Below are 22,341 nucleotides of genomic sequence, written 5' to 3'. Positions count from 1 at the left end.
GCAGAGTTTCTGAGACATATCTGACCTTCTTTGCGGCCTTCTTCCTAATTCTGTGCTCCCATACCTAAGTTGTTTATAAGCAGTAGATCTGCACACAATGACATGATAGTTGTAATTTGGGGATTTATCTAGCAGTATAAAGCTCTAATGTTCATTTCTCTGCTTGAAAAGAATTCCAAATTTTTTTAATATATATATTTTTTAATATATTTTTTTTAATAAATAACTTTCCCCCTCCCAAACTGGACTAGTTTGAGGCTGTGTTCCTTTGGACACCAATGTCTATTAAGAATGAAGCAGATCAGTGGCTAACAAGTCAGAGGGTGGGCGGGTAGGCTGTGCAGAGTGTGAGGAGGTGGTGTTTGGAAGTCACCTCTGGAACAGGTATAGTAAAGTGTGTGTAAGTGCTGAAGCCAAATGAACAGCTCTTGCACGCTCCTGCCATTTGCCCCAAGTCATCTCTGACCGTTGTCTTACAGTATTGGTTTGTGTGCACCTGTGAGACCATGCCCCGTATCTTCTGTTAAGGATAAAGCCTTCTAGCTCTTGTATCTTGTTTTTCTCTCTGTCTCCTCCCCCTAAACTAAAATACTGTTACTAAATATAAAGGAATATTTTAAATCCTTCATAAAACTAGGGAAGGCTTCCTCCAGTCCTTGTGGGGAAAAACATGCTCTGCAATCAGAAAGCAAGTTGGAGCTGATTCTCTCAACTGGAAGCCTTCCTCAGGTTGTAAAATGACAGATGAGTTCAGTTTGAGTAGTCTCTGCTCTGTATATGACACTTTTTGTACTCCCCCCTCACCCTTGGTCTTTATAGCTGAGGAGAAGAGCCATGGCTAAAATGTTAAAATTAGTCTTTTCTGTAGCACCCAGCATATACTTTAATAAACAGTGAATTTTTATTATGCAAATACTATGCTGCTATTCCTACCAAGAAACAAAACAAATCTATTTATCCCATAACTGTTTGTTGTTCAGGTCCTCTTAAAATGTTGTCTTTTTCCTTGTGTTTTTCTTTTCAGTCACATGAGAGGTGAAGTGAAATATTTTCTTGTAAATTATTTGTTCACTTTAAAAGGAAGAAATACAGATTAGTGTGACAACATCTTAATGCTTGTGACTTCCATTACACTCCTTGTGATTTTGGGGAGCTTTCTTCCTTTGGTTGCTTCCAGTTAAACTTTGTGTCAAAGCTGTAACAGACTTCTTCCTTTATGCCGGAAAAGGGTGATAAGAAGTGATAATTCTTAGGACATGGAGATCTGTACAGAGGTACTGTTCCTGAATTTTGTTTTTAACTTTAACCCAATTTAGTTTTGTTGTTGTTAAATATAACCCAAGCAACTATTCATATTTTATTAATAACTCTTGGGTTTTGAAAATCTCCAAAGTTACATTTAGAAGTTTAAGTTGGGGAGAAAAATCCTGTTCAAAAATCAAATGCACAAGTCTGGACTAGTGACCTTGGGTTCTCCCTTGTAGACTGAAGCAGGCCAAAAATTAACTCTGCCTGTTTCTTTCCAACAACTAAAGGGTGTTTTGGAGTGATTAGCTCAAACTTCTATGTCTAATTTTTAGACCTTTGTAATAAGAGATTAGTCCTACTGTTCAGGTTAGGTCTGAAAGAAATTAATGGTTGGCAATGTCAGTAATTGCATAATCCTTACTGAGATTGAAGCATGTAAGAATGTGCTCTGCTGTTTGGATATTAAAAATGGCTCTCCTTCTCTATGGTCTTGCACCAATGAAGACAACTCTTCTCATGGTCACATCATGGAGAAAAATTAACTTTTAAAAAGTGATTTTTAAGTGGAAGTCACCAGTTGCAGGAACAGGGCTGGTTTTTTAGCCGTTTGGGAGTTTGGTAGCAGTTCAATGAATAAATCAATTGCAAGTTCATCTGATTTGTTGGGAGACTATACTTTCCCAGAAGCACAGCTCATTTCATGCCTCTTGACTTGATACCTTTGGCGTGTGTTGTTCCTGTCAGTCTAAATACCTGGTTTGCTTTCATTTAAGCCTTTGCAGTCAAATGTTGAGAGAGTCCAATCTGCAGGAGAATTTCTTTAGGCCTGCTTGAAATTGGTTTCTGTACACTAATAGGATTATTCTTTCTAGGAATGGATTATCCTTGAATGCAAGTGCCCTTTTAGCCAAAATGGAAGTAAAGCTGTTTCTTAAAATTAATCCACCCAAACAACAGTTCAATGCACCATAGTGAAGCTTCAGTTGTACTTCAGAAGAGCTGTAGAAGTTATTTGGAATGTGAAAGAGGGAACAGCTCTTAATTTCGGTCTTTTTTTCCTTTTGTCTAGACATGAACAGAACATTTCCAGATAACGTAAAATTCCGCAAAACCGCTGATCCATGTTTGCAGCATTCACTCTACAACGTGTTGGTGGCATATGGGCATCATAATAAAGCAGTAGGATACTGTCAGGTATGTAATCACTGTTCTTTAGACAGTACTGCATTTCAGCATGGTAATTGTTCTTGTCCATTTGAGTGTGTGTTTTTCAGAAGCACATCCACAAATTATTTCTGTTTTTAAAATTGCTCTGGGGGAGGGGAGTGGGGTATGAATTGCTTCAGGCAAATTCAAATATCCCTGTGAGTTACTCCATGGCTGTTTTCATAGCTAGCTTGATCATATTTGGCTCCATTTGTTAGCTGCAAAATAAATATTTTATCATGCATGGTTATACCAAGATTAGTTGCTTTGGAGAGGAAGTGAGTTTGCCTTTCCCACCTCCTCCCTCCTGCCATCTTTCCCAAAACGGTCCTTCATATGTACAAAGCATCATGAGATCTCAATTTCCTTTGTTTTCACTGTCATGTTTTTCAAAATACAGAAAGACCAACATTAATGTGACATCATGTTGGGGGCTGGTAGCATTTATTTGGTGCCAGTCTCCCAATATAGATAAGGCAAGTAGGAAGAAAATTTCTTTGAAGTTCAACCTGATACTGCTTTGATGGCAGCTCAAAAAAGCTTCTGTTGTTACTGTCAAGTACTGCAAAGTTTCCTGTGGGACACAAAGAAGATAAAAGCTGATTCATGACAGTCTGACAGTCAAGAAAAAAAGCGTCTATCTTTAAGGATCATTAAGAAGTGGGAATTGTCATAAGCAGAACATGTTTTCAGTTCACTTAAGTCCTCTCCTTTTTCCTTCCCTTCCTCAGCAAGGATATGTGTGCTAACATATACTTCTTGTTAGTTGAGAAAGTTAGTACAGTAAATACAACTGCTCCAAAGTTGGAGAGAGGGATACTTAGATGGACTTAAACCTACACTGAAGTCACTAAAAAAACCTTTTTGTGTATCCCAAGCAGCTTACTCCCATTCTTCAACAGATGAGTGATTTTTATTATTGTCAGTAAGATATATTTATTAAAATATAATTTTATTATTTTTATAATAACAAAAGGGGTAGAATTATGAAGACTCACTTTTGCAAGTGTCAGGCTCCTATGTAGAGGTGGTTTTACACACCATAACACATACACAACTTCTAAACCATGGTAGCTTCTGCTCAAAGTAGATGTCCAATTGTTCCTAAAATGTTTTGGTACATTAACTGTTTAATGGGCTAATGAAAGAAGAAGATTAAAAAAACCTTATGTGGTTTCTTTACGTGTTTGGTTTCCTCAGAGGATAAGTGTTATTATATGTACTGGAGCAAGTGGTTTGTAGACAGCCTTTGGATGACTTAAGCAGCAACAGCTTGTAAAAGCTGCTGGAACTGCAAGTTTAAAGAGTGTTTGCATCAGGCATTCTCCTCCTGTAGCCTCACTGTCTATCTGCAGGTGAGGTGTGTTGTGTTTGTATTGCTCATCTAATACAGCTGTGTTTTGGTTCTGATCAAAGCAGTTTTCAGTTACACTGGGCCAGGGCTTTGGAATTACAAAAAAAAAAAGGAAAATTGAAAGTAAAGTGTAGACTACTAAACTTTTAATTTTCCTCTCCTTGATCTTTGTTAATAATTCTTGTTAGCTGTTGTCATGCAGGTTTAACAGGTTACTCAACCAGCGGCCTCCATTATTAGATTTTACTTAATATGCACACTTTGTAGAACTGCAGTAACTTAGCCCTTAATCAAAAGAAATAAACTGGAAACTGTTAAGATAAGTGTGTACATAAAACCCTTTTTTCTGTTTCAGGGCATGAACTTCATTGCTGGATACCTGATTCTTATTACAAAGAATGAAGAGGAGTCCTTCTGGTTGCTAGATGCTCTTATTGGAAGAATATTGCCTGGTATGCTAAAAACATAGATAGTTGTATTCATATATTGGACCTTGGCTTTTATTTTTGCATTCTTCTCCAGTTTTAGAGGGTTTAGATGTTAAAATGGACTTGCTGGACTGAAGATTTTTCTAGGGTCCTGGAAAAACAGCACACAGGCAAAATTTGCCCATGTTTTCTGGTCAGATTTTAGTTCTGAAGCAGTGGTTTATGTTTGTCAATTTGCACTCTGTCTTCTCACTTCCTACTTATATCTGTTAGGTAGGTGTCTTCCTCTGTCAGTATGAAACTGGGGAACAGGGCTTGGAAAGGTGTCTGGGATTTGGTACTTCTGTTTGCAGGAATGTAACACAACACACAGACAGTGGTGGCAGAGCAGAGCGAAGATGGGAGATGTGCACAATTTGAGCACCCAGCCTGAAGTAGGACTTCCCAGTGGCTCGGCAGGAGGCAATGTGAGCTTTTTTCAGAGGTTTTTGACAAGGTGGTGGTAGTTCCTGCTGTGTCTCCCTCTTCTGAGTGGAAAATTCTTGGACACTTTACAGCGTGATTTTGCAACAAAGCAAACAAATGTCAAAATCTCTGTCTGTATGGGAAGTTCTTGTTAAGGCTCTGTTACAATCCATGGTGATCTAGCCAGGCTGGTCAATAGAGTCCAGAGGGAAATTCAGCACACCCTAAGCTATAGACAATATCTGCATCTGGTCTGTTCAGTAGCTCTTTGGGTTTCCTTGCCTGGATCTCTGGGTTTGCAGGAGGTGTTTATACAATCAGTTTTGTCCACTGTGTAAGCTGAACCTCACTGCACAGGTGAGATACTTTAAAACCAAAGGGCATCAGGCACAGCTATGTTTTATACTCCAATAAAATACGCTTGGGAATGTTCTTTCTTGAGATTTAATTAGAGGGAGAATGGTTTCATCATAAATTCCCATTAGCATTGCACAGGACTGACTACAGCTATACCTGTAATGTACATGGAAAGTCTAATTGGAAGACTAGTAGGAAATGGAAGACTAATTCCTTATTGGCCCAGTTTTGCTTTTGCACAGATCTTTATCTCAAGTGGTTGAAGGCGGAATTCAGTATTATACTGTCAACTAAGTGCTGGTCAAGGACATCAAGGTTGATACTTTCACTTTTCCTTCTTTCTTTTCTTGTTTAACTTTAAACAAAAAAAAAGGTATAATTTTTGTTCTCTTATTAACAGAAACGTCTTTCAGAAATAAGGAGGAAGAGCTGAGAGAGTCTTTTCATGTTTTTGAATGACTGTAAGAAATTATCTTTTACACTGAATCCACCACATGGGAACTTGTATTTTCCTTGCAAATGACCAGGGTGGGTGGACTTTGTTTCCAAACTGAAAAAGTAGAGGGAGGCAGGGAGTGCTATTGAGTTGTTGAATCAATCTGCAAATATTTGACATTTTGCAGCCTTAAAGTTTACTTTCAAGCTATAAAAATAGTCTAAAGAAATCAACTGTCTGTTGCTTTTGTTCTGCACAAACAGGTAGGGGATGGGGCTGCTGTCTGCCATATGACCTGTCACTGGCTGACATGGGTGGATGTTTTTTTTCAACACCACTGTGTGAAGGATAAGTCCCTCAGTAAAAGACAAGTTTCATTGTGAAGTGATGTGTAGAAACTTTTGCTGTAAATCTTCTCAGTAGTCTTATATGGTTTTATTTGAGGCAAGAGAGGTAGAGTCAGAATTTTATGTTCATTGTTTTTAGTAGGGAACTTAACTCAGTTTGTCATAAAACCTTCAGTTCCTCTTGTATATCTTTCTTCTATGCATTGCTGATACTGAAGTGACAAAAGTTGCTCTTATTTTTCCCTCTTAGTTGTTGAATTTATCTTAGGCAAGCGGCATTGGTGATGAGAAGAAACTCATAACATTTTAAAAAATATTTTTATCCCTTTTATTCCCACCACTCTCCTATATCGTCCTTGATTTGTGTATTTTTAAAATTAAAAGCATGATGGATAATTGGCATAATTTCAGTGAAATACTGTGTGTGCATATGTGAGAGAGAGAATCAGACAGACAGACTGTATCAATAAAGAAATTTACTGGGCTAAGTAGTTACTACCCTTCTGTTACTAGTGCAAGGTAAGGCACATTTCAGTTTTAAAGCCATACAGATATTGGTTCGGAAAGCAGAGAAGCACTGTATATTTTCCATATCTTCAGAGGGAAAATTAGCAATAATTTTTGTTGGATGCTAACAGTTCGATCAGCCAACGTTTTTTCCATTAGTTCCATTGTGGATGCTCTTTTCTTGATCTGTTTACGTTATAATCTCCATGTTTTCCCCCTGTCATTGCAACAAATACGCCTCCAGGTCATGTCCTCATTTTTGAGTGTGTCCTGTTGCTGCCAGTGGTGATTTAGGACAGTTTAGAAAACCATCCTCTGCCCTCTGCAGTGTCCCTGTGGATGCTCCCTCCCCTGCCCACACACGTTTCATTACATTAAACAGCCGCTCCAGTACCTTGATGCTGAGAGTGGCCTTTTGGTCAACCATGAGCTGAGCCAGCCACAGATCAATGTCATTGATGGGAAAATGCACAGTGGGACAGATGGGAGCATTCTGGGGAAGTGACAGAGAATGGGAGCCCATCAGTAGAAATTTTCTGGCCGAATTGTTCTGTTACATCCAAATGGAGTTAGCACAGCTGGAAGAGAGAGCCAACAAAAATTGGGGTTTGGTTTGTTGGTGTGTGGAGTTGTGTGCATGCCATTTGTTTGCCTGTATGTAGCACTACTGAGTACGGCTGGGTGAGGCCAGAACGTTCCTGATTCTCCTGAAGGCAAGCTCATGAACAGCCTGTCAGCTGCTCAGCCAGGGTTTTGGAGGGATTAGGAGCATATCATTTAAATGCAGCAAGGGGGGGGAGAATTATTTGTTTTAACGGAAGTTTTGGGTGTTATCAAGCTTGTTTTTATTCCTAGGCTCATTCAAACAGATGGCTGGAGCAGACAGTATTGCCCACAAGCAGCAGTATGGATTCAATTCAAACTCAAAGTGGATGTGCCTGCAGTTTGTACTCAGCATAGCTCTAATGTTTCTGTTCTTTTTGTTACTCTGACTCTCGTTGAGAAATTTATGTTCTGTTGAGGAAATACTGGGGAGGTTGCTTTAGAAAGTACCCTGTAGGTGAGACCTTTGAACTGTAGTACTTCAGGATGTAATTTAAGGAGTATATTTATCATGGCTTACATATTTGTGATTAAATGGTGAGTTTAAGAGAAGAAAAACTTGACAATTTGTTCTCACTTTAGCATGTCAGTTATGCTTATATATAGCAGAATAATTCCCCTCCCTCCACCTCCCCGCAGTGGTTCTGGAAGCAGCAGTGTTTTATCAAGCTAAAATTAGTCTACTGGACTATTATAATGGAATTACTGAAAACCAGTTGTAGATTACTCCTCCAGTGGTTAGAGAGGTCTCATGATTTCTGCACTAGCTTGTTCACAGCCAATTTTGTATCTTTTTAATCTTATGTCAGTGCTGACTTTTGGGGGTGAAAAGGTCCCCTTTTGTGCTTGCTCTTCATGTATTTGTAGGGTACAGTCAATTAATTTTATGTTTTTTCTAACTAAGCTACAGCAGTCAGACTTTTCTCTTGCATGAAACTCTTCTCTGTTCCCATTTTAGCTTAATAATTATTTTGCACGCTTGTTCCAGTTTTGATCAGAATTGATTTTTTTTTATTTCTTTTTGAAACTTGATCACAATGGCACCTTCTTTTTTTTTTTTTTCTTTTTTCAGTGGAAAATCACCTAGTGCCTTGTGCAGTGGCTCTTTTCACAGCAGAAAGTGTTTTATTTTAGAGAGAAAAACTGTAGGACCTCCCTTTCCTTTTTTCCCTTGAGGCACTTTGGTTGTTATTTGTGATCTCTGTAATAATGCATGTGCTATTGCTCCTCTCTCATTGTCAACATGTTTTTTACACAGTGTATAAGAATTCATAACACCTTTTCACTAAACTTTATTTGCACATTCTTGTTGTTTTAAATATCATGTGTCTCTTATTCCAGTCTTTTCACTATGTTATTCTGTTGGGCCTCATGTATTAGCATGGGACAGTATCTCTTAGTTTGGGATTGTTAACACATGCTAGCTTTTTCTTTTTCTCCAGTGTTCTAAATAAAAATCTTACATGAGGTTTAGCATTCTTCAAGGATAAGTCTGACAACCTTCCTTTAGCTGGCTGCTTTTTAGCCTTTTGTTTTAAAATTTATTTACCCACATGTACTGCCTGGTTGTTTATCAGTTATTAAAAATGAGAACAGAGTTGTGAATGATGAAATAGTCACCGAAGTAGTGGACTGCAGGGAACTAACTGGCACTATCTGCAAGGACATAAGGTGCAAAGCGAGGTGTGACTTTGCTGGGGAGCCTGGTGACTGCTGGTTAAGGCAAATGTCTGGATGCTGAGATAATGGTTATCTAACACATTTCTGCTGAGCTCTCTATGGTTTGCAGTTGTATCAGCCAGAGACTTGCAGGTACTGTTGCACAAGAGGGCTAGGCATAGTAATGAATAGAGACATGAATATTTTAACTGAATGATACCATAGCTACATATCAAACTCTTGTATGTCCTTCTCTTTTGAGTGATTCGTGTTACAACATTAAGTCCCCATGATACAGACTTCCAGGTTTGAAGGGAAGGACCACTGGAGAAATGCAAAATGCTGTACTAACCTGTGAAGTATTTTTATTTAGACTGTTTGCTTTTAATTGCAGTTAAACATGTATTTGTTATATTTAATTTATTTAAATACCTTAATTGGGTATTGCCAGAGAACCTCAGAATGCAGAACTGGCTTTGCAGCTGTCTTTTAAGACGTGCATCTTGAAAGGGGAGTAGAACTGTTTCACACAAAGCACTTTATTTAGCTGTGTGGGTAAAATCACTGCTTGACCTGAACTGAGCTGAATTTGCAGCCTGCAGTGGGGACTGTTGTGAGGAAAAGCATGTCCTTTCACAGGGAAGGCTTGAGCACCACAGGCATGTGCTTTTGGTGTGGAAAACCCCTTGCAAGGCTATGTGTGACATAGACAACATCATATTTGCAAAGTAGAATTTGGTGACCAAGCTTTTTTTATAGCCCCAACAACCCAGAAAATTTCAGGAGATTGATCAGTTCTGGGCTGTTTGCTTATCTTCCTCCTCTGGCAGCAGTCAGCTACAGGGCCATGGGTTGGCAGAATTCTTGCTCATCCTTAGAGTTCCTCTGTGATTTCCTGTGAAGCTGTAGTGGTGCACATCTCTGGAGTACAACATCTACTCCAGCTACTACTAGGAGACAGGAATGTTTGGCTCGTTGGCTGAATAATTAGGAGCTTTGAAATATGGGACTTAATCATGTTTTACTGTTAACCACCAGCCATGATGAGAGCATTAATCATTGAACATTAGAGGTCAGTCAAATTTACCTAGGAGTTAAGTATGCAGTGTCCTGTTAAGCTGAAGGTGGACTGAAGGAATCATGTGCCTGTATTTAGAAACTGTGATAAGCCTGAAATGCTCATTACTTACAAATCTAAACTGCTAAGAGATTTGTGAGACTTGAGCAAGCAGGAAATGAGTAACTGATGGGGTTTTTTTCTCTTTGAAGTTATGTATGTATTTATACCTTTGAAATATTTTATTAACTTTATGTATCATATCCCCCTTTTTCCCCTCCAGTCACAAACCTCATCAATGAAAGAAAAATCCCATTATTTAGTAGGTGTGCTTTAGGTGGCTGGGTAGAAATCTTACAGTTTTGTCTGAAATAGAAGTTTGCTGTATATGAGAAGAATATACGTGCTGTCAGCCTTAATTTTGTGAGGAAGCATGCTAAGTTTGTCATGCAGCAAAAGCACCCATAGTGTTTAAAAATATTGTGTTCCTTGCTATGGCTGTATTTACACTGGAAGCAGGAACTATTCCACCAAAAAAGTATGCCTCTTTCCTTCTGATGAGCGAGCTGCCTACTGATGTAATTTGACTATGTTGAACTTGAAGTATCTTCAGTAGGCCTTCCATGGTACTACTCTGGGTAGGACTACAGCCTTTGGCTCTCTGTGCAGGCAGTGGTATTTGCAAGTTTATCTCCCTAGTAAATCAAAGTTTCATCCCTTTCAAAAGCTACCAGCAAAATAACTTGTCGGATGAAATCTTACAGGACTGATCAAAGGTAGAATTCCCTGGCTGCATACAAAGGAGGAATGTGGGTAGAGTGGTACAAACACAGTAGTGTAGATTTGGGAGAAGAAGTCACCTTTTATTTGGATGTGTAAAAACCAATTAGCAACCAAGCCTTGGCATGCAGCACAAGGTTTTCTTAATGGATGCTTTATATTTTACTGGAATAGCCATGTTGAAGGAATGTTCTATTTTGGTTTTTAGTTTTAGCTAGTGACTGTAGTTTTGACAGAGCCATCTCCATGTTAGAGGGATTGTGCTGTTTTACCTGTGGAATTAACACAGCAAAGGCACAGAGCCAAAGCAAGTAGCTTATTTCATTGCACATAGCTGTTGGTTTTTTGTTTGTTTGCTTTCTGATGGTCAGCCAGGGCTCTGCATGTTCAATTATAATTTTAATAATAGAAGCTTCCTGAATATGTCATTTTTAGAGTAAGAAGCATAATATAATTGCTGACAGATGTATGATGGGGTTATACATGCTGAGTGCAGATCCTAATATACAGTTTTGTGTTTTAACTTGTAAATTCCTGTAAAATGTATTCATATGCTTGAAGTAAGCTGTGTATAAAATACCAAGACTCATAAAACTGGAAATGTAACTGGATTTGCTATACAAGAAGCCAGGTGAGGAAACAGCAGTAATTCCCTCCCATTGTGGCCTTTCAGTACTTAAAGGGAGCTTTTAAAAAAGGTGAAGAGCAACTTTGTACAGGAGCAGATAGTGATAGGATGAGGGGGAATGGTTTTAAACTAAAAGAGGGGAGATTTAGATTAGATGTTAGGAAATTTTTACTCAGAAGGTAGTGAGGCACTGGAACAGGTTGCCCGGAGAAGTTGTGGATGCCACATCCCTACAAGTGTTCAAGGCCAAGCCAAGATACCTGCAAGGTCCCTTCCAAACCCTTCTGAGTGCCTCTGCAGCAGACTCATTTGACCACAGCTTGTCTTTGTGAAACTTCCTAGCCTTGGTTTGAAAGAGAGACCCAAGGACCACTGCTAGTAGTGTACTCAAACTATAAATCACTCTTAGTAAAAATCCTTGCTATGTTTTTGTTGGAATTTGTCTTGTCCTAATTTGTGGGTATTACTTTTTTTTAAGACTTTCTCTTACTACACTGAAAAGCCCATAATGGCTCACGTGTTTTCTCTGTGAAGTGGTCGACTTTGCTTTTCATTTTGCTTGTATAAATTCTACAAAGAAGTTCCCTATGGAGACCAGCTTTTCTTAGTAGTGTTTATAACCTTTTCTTTCATGTCCTTTCCACTTCAACTTCCTGCCTTAAATGTGAATATCAGAGCTGGATGCAGTTTTCTAACCTCAGTTTTGCTATTGTCATATACGGAGATGACATACCCTCTCCTCAGTAGTTAATATATCCAAGGATTCCTTTGGCTTTTTCTGAGTTAAGATGTGCTTACTCTGGATTTATTGTATTTTAAACTTGAGGTACTGCAAAATCGTGGTTGCTTTTTTTTCAATTGCTCAACTCTATTACTAAGTGTTGGGTTTTTTGAAATATGTATTAGTATGAAGAATTGACAGCAGGCTTTGATGTTGTTCCAAAATATAGTAAAATGCACATGCAGCATAGTTGGCTACATAAGGAATGTGTTTTTGGAAGGAGATGTGCTTTGAGAGTAAAGGAAATTAAGAAAATTGTGTGCAGTGTACAGTGGTAACTTTTGTCCACCTAAATGTACAAGAAGTGACTGTTGCTTTTAGAGCGGTGCCTGGGAAATACAACCCTGCCTGCTTCATGTGTTTTATGTTCAGAAGACTTGAATGCTTTCCTAAGCTGCCAGTTTATGGCTAGGGGAGAAGTCTAACTTGTTCCTCTTATAGTTTGAAAACCTGTAGTTTCATGATTACAATTAATTCTCTTGTTAGCTTTAAGTAAGAGGATTGTGGCTTTCATTCCCCTTCTCTTCAGATGGCTTGGATTGGTTTCCCTCTTCCAATACCAGGCTAGAACTGTATGTGTTGGTCCAACTCTCAATTTAAGGTGCCTGCTTCTGTCCTAGTCTGAAGTAATGTGCTCAGTGGTCCCTATGGCATGACTATAGTGTTCTGGTAAAGAGCTGAAGAAAATGTAGCACTGGGGTTATTATTCTTAAGTGTGAGAGGATATAAATGCTGTGTTTTGTGCTGAGGTGTTAAGAATAATCTTGTCAGTGCAGTGAACTGATAATATCCTTCCTAATCCCATGGAGGAATTAAAAAAGCACAAACCCAGGAATCCTTATTCAGCCAAAGTCATCAGCCATTGACTCACTGTACAATTGTAAACTCTTTTTTTTTTTTTTTTTTTTTTTAGTTTGTTTTCTCAACAGGCCTGATAAGCAATTGTAGTTTTTAATGCTTGTTCATGAATTTCCTCTCTATTTGAGGAAATTGGTGATAAGTCTGTCAATGTTTTGTGAATTAAAAGTCTTGGCTCCTGGGGCCACTGTCAGCCCAGTAAGCTGCAGACTTCTCCAAAGCATGCAGCTCTTTAGACAGGCACAATTCAGGGAGTGCAATGACTGGAGTCAGGCCAGGCTGTTTGGAAACAACTGAGTGGGGAATACCTTGTGTCCCCTGGTGTCTGTCAGCTAAGTGATACTATGAAAAAACCACTATCCACAACAGGAGCAATTCCAATGGTAGTGGATATGAAGAGGGGAGAGAGGGAAGAGAGGAGAGCTGGCCCAATAGTATTTTGCTCAGATTTGTATCTAAGGTATGAGAGAGCATTTTGGTAGCTATAATTTTAAAGTAGACTAGTTTTTAATGATGCAAATGTCTCTACTGAGCAGCACATAACAGAGCTAGTATGTCAATAAATAATTAACATAGCCAGTTTCATTCTCTGTAACTAGAATGTCTGAAAGTTTCATTTGTGCTTTTGAACCTTCAGTTTGTTTCTCTGAGAGGTTACCTATGAAGTCTTTGTTTCTTTGTATTTCATCTCTGCCTTCTGCAGTGTCTGGAAGGATGTCATCTTTCCATTGTCTTCCTAATTAAAGAGCATCTTTCTTCAGTTTCCACGGGGTAGGTAGCTACTACATCTGCTTGGAATCCCCCTGTGCTGTGTGAAATGGAAATGGGAAACCAAAGGGCTCTTTCTGCTCCAAAGGATCCATTTTCCAAGTTTGGGACCAGAAGCAAAAGATGGATACAGGCAGATGGGATGGGATTATGTAGAAACAACCAACCACTGCCTTTTTGTGCTTGCTGAAAAGGTATTAATAGTAAGTTATTCGTCAAAATATTATTATGCTAAATGTTGTGTAATCTCAGTGTGAATGATACAGCTACGGCTGGTTCTTGTGTGAGTTCAGTACTATAGGACAGAAGTTCTGGGTCAGCTTGGTTTGATGAAGGAAAAGATAAAATATGGTTTGAGCTTGTTTTGAGTTTGAATTTTTTTTTTTTTCAGTTCCTTGGAAGATTAGGAACTTGTATTTTAAAAATAACATAGTTAAGAGTTTTTATCTTGCCATTTAACCACGTATCTGCAGGATATTGCTCTGGCCAGGACATCTTCAGGGGGTCACTCTGGCCTGATACTGCAGAAGGAATTGGCAGTACTTTTTTGGGTTTCCTCCTTTTCCTGTTGTGGCTTTCTGATTTCTTCCCAAACGCAGGTTGTTCAACTTTGTACACCAGGTTCATGATGTAGATACTTAGACATGAAAAATGGTCCATTTTAAAGTGAAGGATTACTAGAAAAGATTTCCCCCCCCCCCCCTTACTAATGCACATGGTGGAATCTGCTTCTGTTTAGACTTCAAATGTAGAAGATGTAGAACTAAGTGCTTTTCATGAAGTTGGCCAATTCTGTTCCTGGAAACCTCTGATTTTTGCCTGCCAACACTTAGGCCTGCTCTATTTAACAGTTTTCTGGATTCCAGTGAAGTCTGGTAGCAAATGGTAACGTGCATCTCCAGCGAAGAGACATTTTTGAATGTTGCATGGTATAAAAAGAAACTATTTTTGCTCTTTGGAGAGGATAGAGAATGTTATCATCCTCATCATCACACACAAAAAACTCTCATGGACGTTATAAACATATTCTTTTGAATAAAACATTTTTACATTGCTTTTGATTGTGAGAAAAGTTAAATCAGCTAATTTTTAATTTTTCAGTTTGGTTTGGATCACCAAGACAAATCACTCTGTCTCAGGCTGGGCTACGTAAGCTCTTGAACTAAATAGTTAGAAATGCTGGGAGATAAGCAGCAGAGCTGAGGTCTTGTTTTGGGTATTTCTGTAACACTTAAGAATTTAGTCCCAGTAGGAGTATGTATATTTAACCTGACATATGCACAACAGACTTGAAGCATTCTTTTTTTAACTGATGCAGCTCTGACTTATAGCCTTAAATTATCTGTACAAGAGTACTGCTTCTTAAACTTTTATTTTTGGAAGCTCTTAATCTATTTGTATCAGAGAACAAGGTCATACAGTCCCTACAAGCTTTATCCTTATTTCCTACAAATCTCATTACTGTCTGGAGCACAAGCAGACAGGGATGTCTTAGTCCTGGACATCCTGGTAGGATTCAGAGAGGTGCTAATTACTGTGACAGGGAGACAGTGATGTGTAGTTTAAGGAATATTTCTTTGCAGAGCTAGAACAAGTTTCCAGCTCAGTGACTGGATGCCACGGTGCAGTGTTAGTAACAAAAAGGCCTTTGAACAAGGAAAAAAGTCCCTTCATCTAGTCACGTGTGTTATACTGTAGCAATCAAGTACCTGGCAGTTGGTGAATCCGTCTTTTCCTGTTAGCTGCCTGACTCTAAGAGGAAGAGCATGATGATCTCAGCAGAGGTGCTGCTGTTTGTGGTCAGGACTTTGATGAGGAAGGGTGAATTCCATGCAGGGTGCTGCCCACATTGCCCTCTGCTGCACTCCTAAACTTTGCAAGGCACCCAAAATCCATAGGCAGGTGCTCAGAACAATGGACTAGGCAAAGCAGGTGCACGTGGGTAAGCAACACACAAAGGAAAGCTGAAAGGAAAGCATGGAAGGCCTTGGATCAGCCTACAGGAGCTTGAAAAAGCACAGTTGCAAAATGAGAAAGTTTTCATATAGACATTTTTCTGGAATTTAGAAATTACAATAATAATTGATAATACAGTATTTGTTGCCTTCCAGAAGAAGATGTGATGAAAAGTAATGTAGTGTGTGGTCACCTAAAAATTAACAGTATCACTTGCATTTGACAATTTGAAGAATAAAAGGAAGCAATCCGGCTTTGTGTTTTTTCAGGGGAATAAGATATTGTCAGAGGACTTTCCTATTAAGCAACCTACCTCAACAGATATACAACATAATTAGCCTACTTTTTTTTTTTTAATTAATAAGTGGCAGATTAGGAGCTGTTACTGACTCGGGTCAGTTCTGGGTCATCAGCTGCTCTCAGTATTTTGCCAGATTGTTGAGAGGGAAAAAAAAATTAAGATGCTAATTAAATGTGGATCATGCAAATCTAGAAATTTCAAGTAATTTGTAAGACAAGATATGGAAGGAACATAAAGCTAATGTGTTTTGATGGCAGGTGAGTAAAAATACTGCACTGTATCTTGTGAAAAACAGTTTTGTGGTGTATGGGAGAGGTTGGTTTGTGTAGGCTTGTTTATAAACAAGGATATTTTGACTTCAGGGAGAGACTCCGGGCAGAGCAGGCAATTATAAAATATCAGGAAAATAGGGCACACAGTGAAGCATTTGCAACAAGTGAGAGTTGCAGGATTTTTGCCGAGGGGACATTTCCGGAAGGCTTAGTGACTGGGAATCTCGAGCAAATAAGAAGGGAATAGAAGAACCATGTAGGTTAAATGTTACCAAGCACTTTGGCACTGAACCAAGTTACAGAATCACTTTCCCTAGTGAAACCAGATGTGGACTGTGAAAGGTGTTCCTTGTAAACGATCTGTGGGTAAGTTTTGCACAAATATGGGGTCCTCCAGAAGTATTTCTGAAGGATTTGAAAATGTGTCTTTCCTAATTTGAGGAGCTAACTTTATATACATACATTTATGCGTAAAATTTATGTATGTATATACAGCAAAAAATATAAAATTATAATTGCATATTAATTATGTGTAATAATACCCAAAGTAACTACAATTAATATATAATAATTACATGTAAGAATGTCTTGGATGTAGATTCTTTTAACCTAACTCCTGCTGTGAAGTGGCAATTGATATCCTGGAGGAACCCTGCTACTCAGTTACTGGTATTTGCATAAATCGTTAATCACTCCTCCCAGCGGCGCTGGGCTGAACGTTGCAGTGCTGTGTCCCCGGGCACATGGGAGCCACTCCTGCTGCACGAGGAACGGCAGGAGGCTGCCCCAGATAGATGAATAGTTCTTTTTTTTCCTTTCTGTCCAGCAGTACAATCTAACAGACTTGAACGAAATTTTAATTTATGCCAAAGCTTCCTGGCTGCTTCAGTAACTCACAGAGTGATGCATCCACGTTGCCTGTCTATTAACTTTTTGCTTGCCAGTGTGCAGAAGGCTGGGTAGGTGTCTGGTTGTGTTCCTGAGATCCTGACATTTGCTTTGCTGTACAAATTAAAAATAGCAGCTGCTGTTGGTTTCACGTATCGGATGATTGCAGCAGAGCAGAGAGCGAGTGGGCTGTTGTCCTTCCTCCAGAGGACATTCAACAGTGGTAACTTGAAGAAGTTTAAGTGCTCACACGTCTCAGGAGCACAAAAAAAAAAAGTAGTTTGTGGATGTATGAGAAGAGGAGGAGGGGTAGGAAAGGTTCTGTTATTTGTAATTTGTTACTTGAGATGTGATTAGTTTTTCACTTACAATAAAGAAGCATTTTAAAAAAGGTCTACTCAGCTGATGAATGCATTCCAGTTCACAAAGGAGCATAACACTAACACAACATATGGAGAAAGAGAGGGTTTTGTGTTGGCTTTGAAATAGTCGTGTGACAACTGCATTTGGATTTAATACACTTTTTCATGGGAATACTTGTGTTTTAGCTCTCAGAGCTTTCCCTACAAGCAATTGAAAGGCAAATGGTTAAAAGGAATGTATATAGTGGCAGTGACTCTAACTCTGTAGAGGAGTTTTACAGTCTTCAGTCTTCAGTGGGAACAAAGAAAAGAATCCCAGACGGAGAAAGCCAGATTCCTGATTCCTAAAGGTTGAATGTGATGCTTCATAGCGCCATTAAAAGCTCCTGTAGATTTTCTGCAGTTTGGACAGGACAAATGAAGAGCAAATAGGTTGTGAGGTGGGAAGTTCAGGAAAACCATTGACACAGAAAAGAGTGGAGTATTAAACTGCTCTTTTGATTTCACTACAGAAATTAAAATGGTTACAAATGTACTGCATAATTTGGACATATTTTTAAACTTATTTCTGGAACTGGGAGGTTTTCTTAAAATTATTTCAGTCAAATGGACTTTGCTCTTTCTGATTCCTTCACCTTCATATAAACCATTAGCCTATGCTGTGTGTCTGGGAACCTTGGCAGAAACCATTTAAGACAGAGAAACCTGAATTGCAGCTTTCCAGAATCAGTGAAGGAAAAAAGGCATAGAAAGGTGCTTTGTGTTACCAGTGATTTCTTCCCGCAAATAAAGTTAAAATAACATAGGTCTTGTCAGCAAAGCACTAGTGAACCATCAAAGGTTGCTTCCTAGGACTGGAGCCTTCAAATCCAACTTAAATGTTTCTGTCAACATATAAACCCAAAATATTAATTTCTTAAACGTTTGTGTAATTCTTGTCCCTTGATGGGGCATTTGAACTCTTATGAACTGCAACAATCTTTTTCTTCCCTTAAGTATACCCTGAACTACTTGTTTATAGAGCTGAGATGCCTGGTATTCAGTCTGTACCTTGGTAATGAAAATGCTTACCCTGACAAAGAGGCTGTGGAGTGACAGCCAGTGTACTCTCTTGTTATTGTGAGCTTACTGGTCTAGTGCAGTGACCAGAAGAGTAGGAGGAGGTCTAATTTCAATCCCTGTCTTGCAAGTAAATTAAGCAGGAAGAGATGTTGTCTGAGGGATCTGTCATTCACTTCCTTTCAGGATTATTCTGTGAAAAGTGGGATTTTTGCGGCTTGGAGAAAGGAGAGGAAAACTTCTAAATTAATGGCTAGGTCACACTCTAGGAGAAGGGGTACCTGGCCTTCAGCACTCCTGCACAGCTGACACATCCTGAAGTTCACATTTCCAGTTTGTGACTGGACCCAGCCTAAAGGCTATAGGTCGTTTGGGGTTTTTTTGTTACCTGTCTGGGTATTGTGTGGACTGGGAGTTGTGCAGCCCCCCAACATGGGAAGGAGGGGGTGGTTATATTGAACTGTTTAACTGCTAGCTTAAACTACAAGACTTTTACTAATATTTAAAAACTACCTAGATTACCCTTCCTTAGGAAGGAAGAGGAAATTGCCAAAAAACATCAGAGAGAAAGAAGATACTTCGGTAGGCATGAATGAGGTGTTTGTGCAGAAGATCAGCCTTGGCTGAAAGAGAAGCACTGTATGTCCATAGTGCAGAGATCTCTGTGGTGTGGTTTAATTTACTTCACCTTGGGATGCATAGGCTTAACATGCCTTTATACACTCAGTTGCACAGAACATTCTCTTCAATTGCATGAAAAGATCATGTCCACAGATTCCTGAATTTTGGTTTCTTCTCTCCAAGATTATTACAGTCCTGCGATGTTGGGTCTGAAAACTGATCAGGAAGTCCTTGGAGAACTTGTGAAAATGAAAGTTCCAGCAGTGGCAGAGCTGATGGAAAGACACGGAGTCATGTGGACCCTAGTGGTGTCACGCTGGTTTATATGCTTGTTCATTGACATTCTTCCAGTAGAGGTAATTGGTAACATAGAGTTCTCTTACTATACACTCCATCTTGTTTCATTTGTACTGCTTTAGTAATAATTACCTACTGGAAGTCAATCTGTAATCTGAATTCTCTCCTTTCCTGCAGACTGTGCTCCGAATATGGGATTGTTTATTCTATGAAGGGTCAAAGATCATCTTCCGTGTGGCCTTAACATTGATTAAGCAACACCAAGCTTTTATTTTGGAAGCTACAAATTTCCCTGACATTTGTGAAAAATTTAAGCAGATCACCAAAGGAGCATTTGTAACAGAGTGTCACAGTTTCATGCAGGTAAATTCTCTGCAGCTTTTAGTTATTCCAAATTAAACCCAAGACTGACTTAGAAATGTTTTTCATTCGGCAAGATAGTTAGGAGAAATGTAGCTGTTGGGATTGCCAAAACAATGATGAATGTTTTTACATAAGAAACTCAAACCTTTCTAAGAACTTGTCTTAAATAATTATTATGTAATTCCACATATAGCAATCCATTTACATTATTTGTCATACTGGGGAAAATATTCTTTTTGCCCTTTTTACCAGTTAAGGCAGAAAGTCTGATGAGAAAATAATGATTTTAGTGCATTTTTTCAGTGGATTATGGATTGTGTTCCTGTGCTTTTTTTTTGAGGGTAATTGCAGTAGAGTATTGTAGAATAGACACAAAGTGCATTTTAAACTTGCGGTGATAAATTCCTGTGGTGCCAGAATATAAAGCATTCTGTTTAGAACAAAACAGTAGCACCAAGTTATCAGACAAAAAAATCATTAAGTGTGTAAGTCTTATGACAATCTGCACACTAAGAATTATTAATACAGTGGGTGCCAAATTGGTATAAAACATTAGATTTGGAGCTTAACTCAGAAGATGGAAACGTAAAAGAGGTTAGCTGCAAAAAGTAACAGGAGCATATCTGTCATAAATCACTTGGTCAACTCCACTATCATTGGCTAAGTGCACACAGAACTATATCCCAGAGGATGACTTTTACCACCCAAGAGTTCCATGCTCATATCAGATGTCTGTGCGTAGTAGGATGCCATTTATATTGTTTCACTTTTGCTCATATAGAAGAAAAATAAGCTAATCTTACTGGTGTTTGTGAGTTGATTAAAGGAGTAAGAGAAAAACAAATCACAGCTTGAATTCAGAAGGGAGATGTTTGAGAGGTTTTCCAATTCCATAAACACTTTAGAATTTTATTAAATGTTAACTGCCATGAGAACACCAATTCAGAGGCTGATACTAACATTTGTCCTTGAAGGACTTTCCTTGCCCCCTTTAATTATGTTAAATTTTACATCAACTGTTTTTAGAAAATCAACTACCTTTTTCTTGCAGTTATCCTGAATAAAACAATTTATTTTATCTGTGTTAGTTACTGTAGTAAGGGGGCTTTGAAGACAGTTAAATAATCATTTACATTAGGTTCTTCTGTAACTTTGAAACACATACTTTTGTGTTTGGATTTGTTTGGGGTTTTTCTCAATAGTACAGATACAAGCAATGACAGCTGAGTATTTTATGCCTCTCTCCCCCCAACAGAACCTTTGTTTTTAGTTTAATGCAATGCAGGCTCTTTCACCAGAAAGCTGTTTAGAACTGGTTCAATGACAATCTCATCTCCAGAGCTGTCATTTAACAACTCCAGGGAACTAAGGGGCCCACACATCTTAACCATAGATTAAAGTGCATAAACTTGTAGCTTGATTCACAGTTCTGTTCACTCGGAAGTTTTAGGTAAGAAGTGGAAACAACAGTGTATTGTTCTTGAGCAACAAGTCAAAGCAAAAAAGAAAAAAAACTAATTGCAGATGTGTGATGGCATTTAAAATGCATCAAGTTCCTACATCCATATATTACTACCCTGGAAAGCCTGGTAGAGAAGAGGAGCAGAGGTAGTATAACGAGGGATCAAGACTGATTTTTGCAGTAGGAACATATTGATTTATGTATGTTCCAGAGCCTGAGCTACCTCTGCCAGCACCACACTAAAAGTACACTGGGGCTTTGTAGCAGTACCCAGGACAACTTAATATGTTCTAAATATGCCTGCCTTCCACCACCACCACTGCCTTCTAAAATAATTTTAACTGGACACACATTCAAGCCAGATTTTGTATTGCTGCTTTTGCGTGACTTGCAACACTTGTTACAAGCTGCAGGTTTACCATGTCTTTACACCAGAGTAGATCAAGATGTTACCCTGCTACAGGAAGGCCAAACAGCAAGTAAGCATTTTCAGAGTATGGACATCAAAGCAGGGATTTCATGCTTCAGAGAATTATGTGAGAATTCTAGCACGTTGTCCAAAGCCAGCATTTTAACTAAGAATTTTCTCCTTTTACCCTCAGAAAATATTCACAGATCCTGGAAGCTTATCCATGACAACAGTCAACAAACTCCGAGAGACGTGCAGGGAGAAGTTGCTTTCTCAGGGATAACTCGCCAGATATAACTAGGTGGTCAGATTCTACAGCAATCGACACATTCCTCTATTTGCACTGACTAAAGCACACTTTAAGCTTTCCATGAGTTAACTGACACTTGACCAATTTTTCCTGCCTTTCAAGTAAGTGTGTTAACACTTTGTACTGTATGTCAGATTTGATAACTGGAAGTGGTGGTTCCGTTAGTGTTTTGTGGTGGTGTGTTATTTTTATTTTTTAAGGATTAAAGTGTTTTCAGAGTATAGAATGTGATAAATGTCAGGACCCTCCTTTTAAAAAAGTCCCAGGGCATTTTGTAATATTAGAAAAAAATAGGTGTATGAAATTATGTATTACTGTATTAACTGTGACACCACTACCATTTGTACAAAATAAAGTAATTTAATTTGTCAGAACCTGTTTCTTGGTGTAAAGAGAGTAAAATATGTGATCTCTTTCCTGGCCCCGGCCCATTTCCAGCCATACTGGGGCCAGGAAGCCGGGAATTGCTTTCTTGTCCCTACAGAGCCCTCTCGTGGCCAAACATCTCTGCCCAAAGGGAGAGAAGACGACTGGAGAGATCAGCAATTTGTGGGTTTTT

The 22,341-nt window shown here is 38.8% G+C and overlaps 1 protein-coding gene across 3 annotated transcripts in view; it reads left to right on the top strand.

Annotated features, from left to right (window-relative positions):
- Positions 1-22,153, top strand: part of GRTP1 (growth hormone regulated TBC protein 1) — a 33,376-nt gene extending 11,223 nt beyond the window's left edge. For all 3 annotated transcript variants that reach the window (XM_051772720.1, XM_051772719.1, XM_051772718.1), the window contains 5 exons: positions 2,318-2,442; positions 4,164-4,260; positions 19,125-19,297; positions 19,416-19,601; positions 21,666-22,153. In XM_051772720.1, the coding sequence (XP_051628680.1) occupies positions 2,318-2,442; positions 4,164-4,260; positions 19,125-19,297; positions 19,416-19,601; positions 21,666-21,755 (671 nt within the window). In that variant the 3' untranslated portion in view covers positions 21,756-22,153. The remainder of the gene's footprint in view (positions 1-2,317; positions 2,443-4,163; positions 4,261-19,124; positions 19,298-19,415; positions 19,602-21,665) is intronic.
- Positions 22,154-22,341: the final 188 nt, after the last annotated feature.

This window comes from Manacus candei, unplaced genomic scaffold (assembly GCF_025592945.1).
Source record: "Manacus candei isolate 608988 ecotype Guabito, Panama unplaced genomic scaffold, ASM2559294v1 h1tg000159l, whole genome shotgun sequence".
NCBI lineage: Eukaryota > Metazoa > Chordata > Aves > Passeriformes > Pipridae > Manacus > Manacus candei.
Note: the sequence above shows the minus strand (reverse complement) of the source record. Positions and strands in the feature narration are given on the sequence as shown.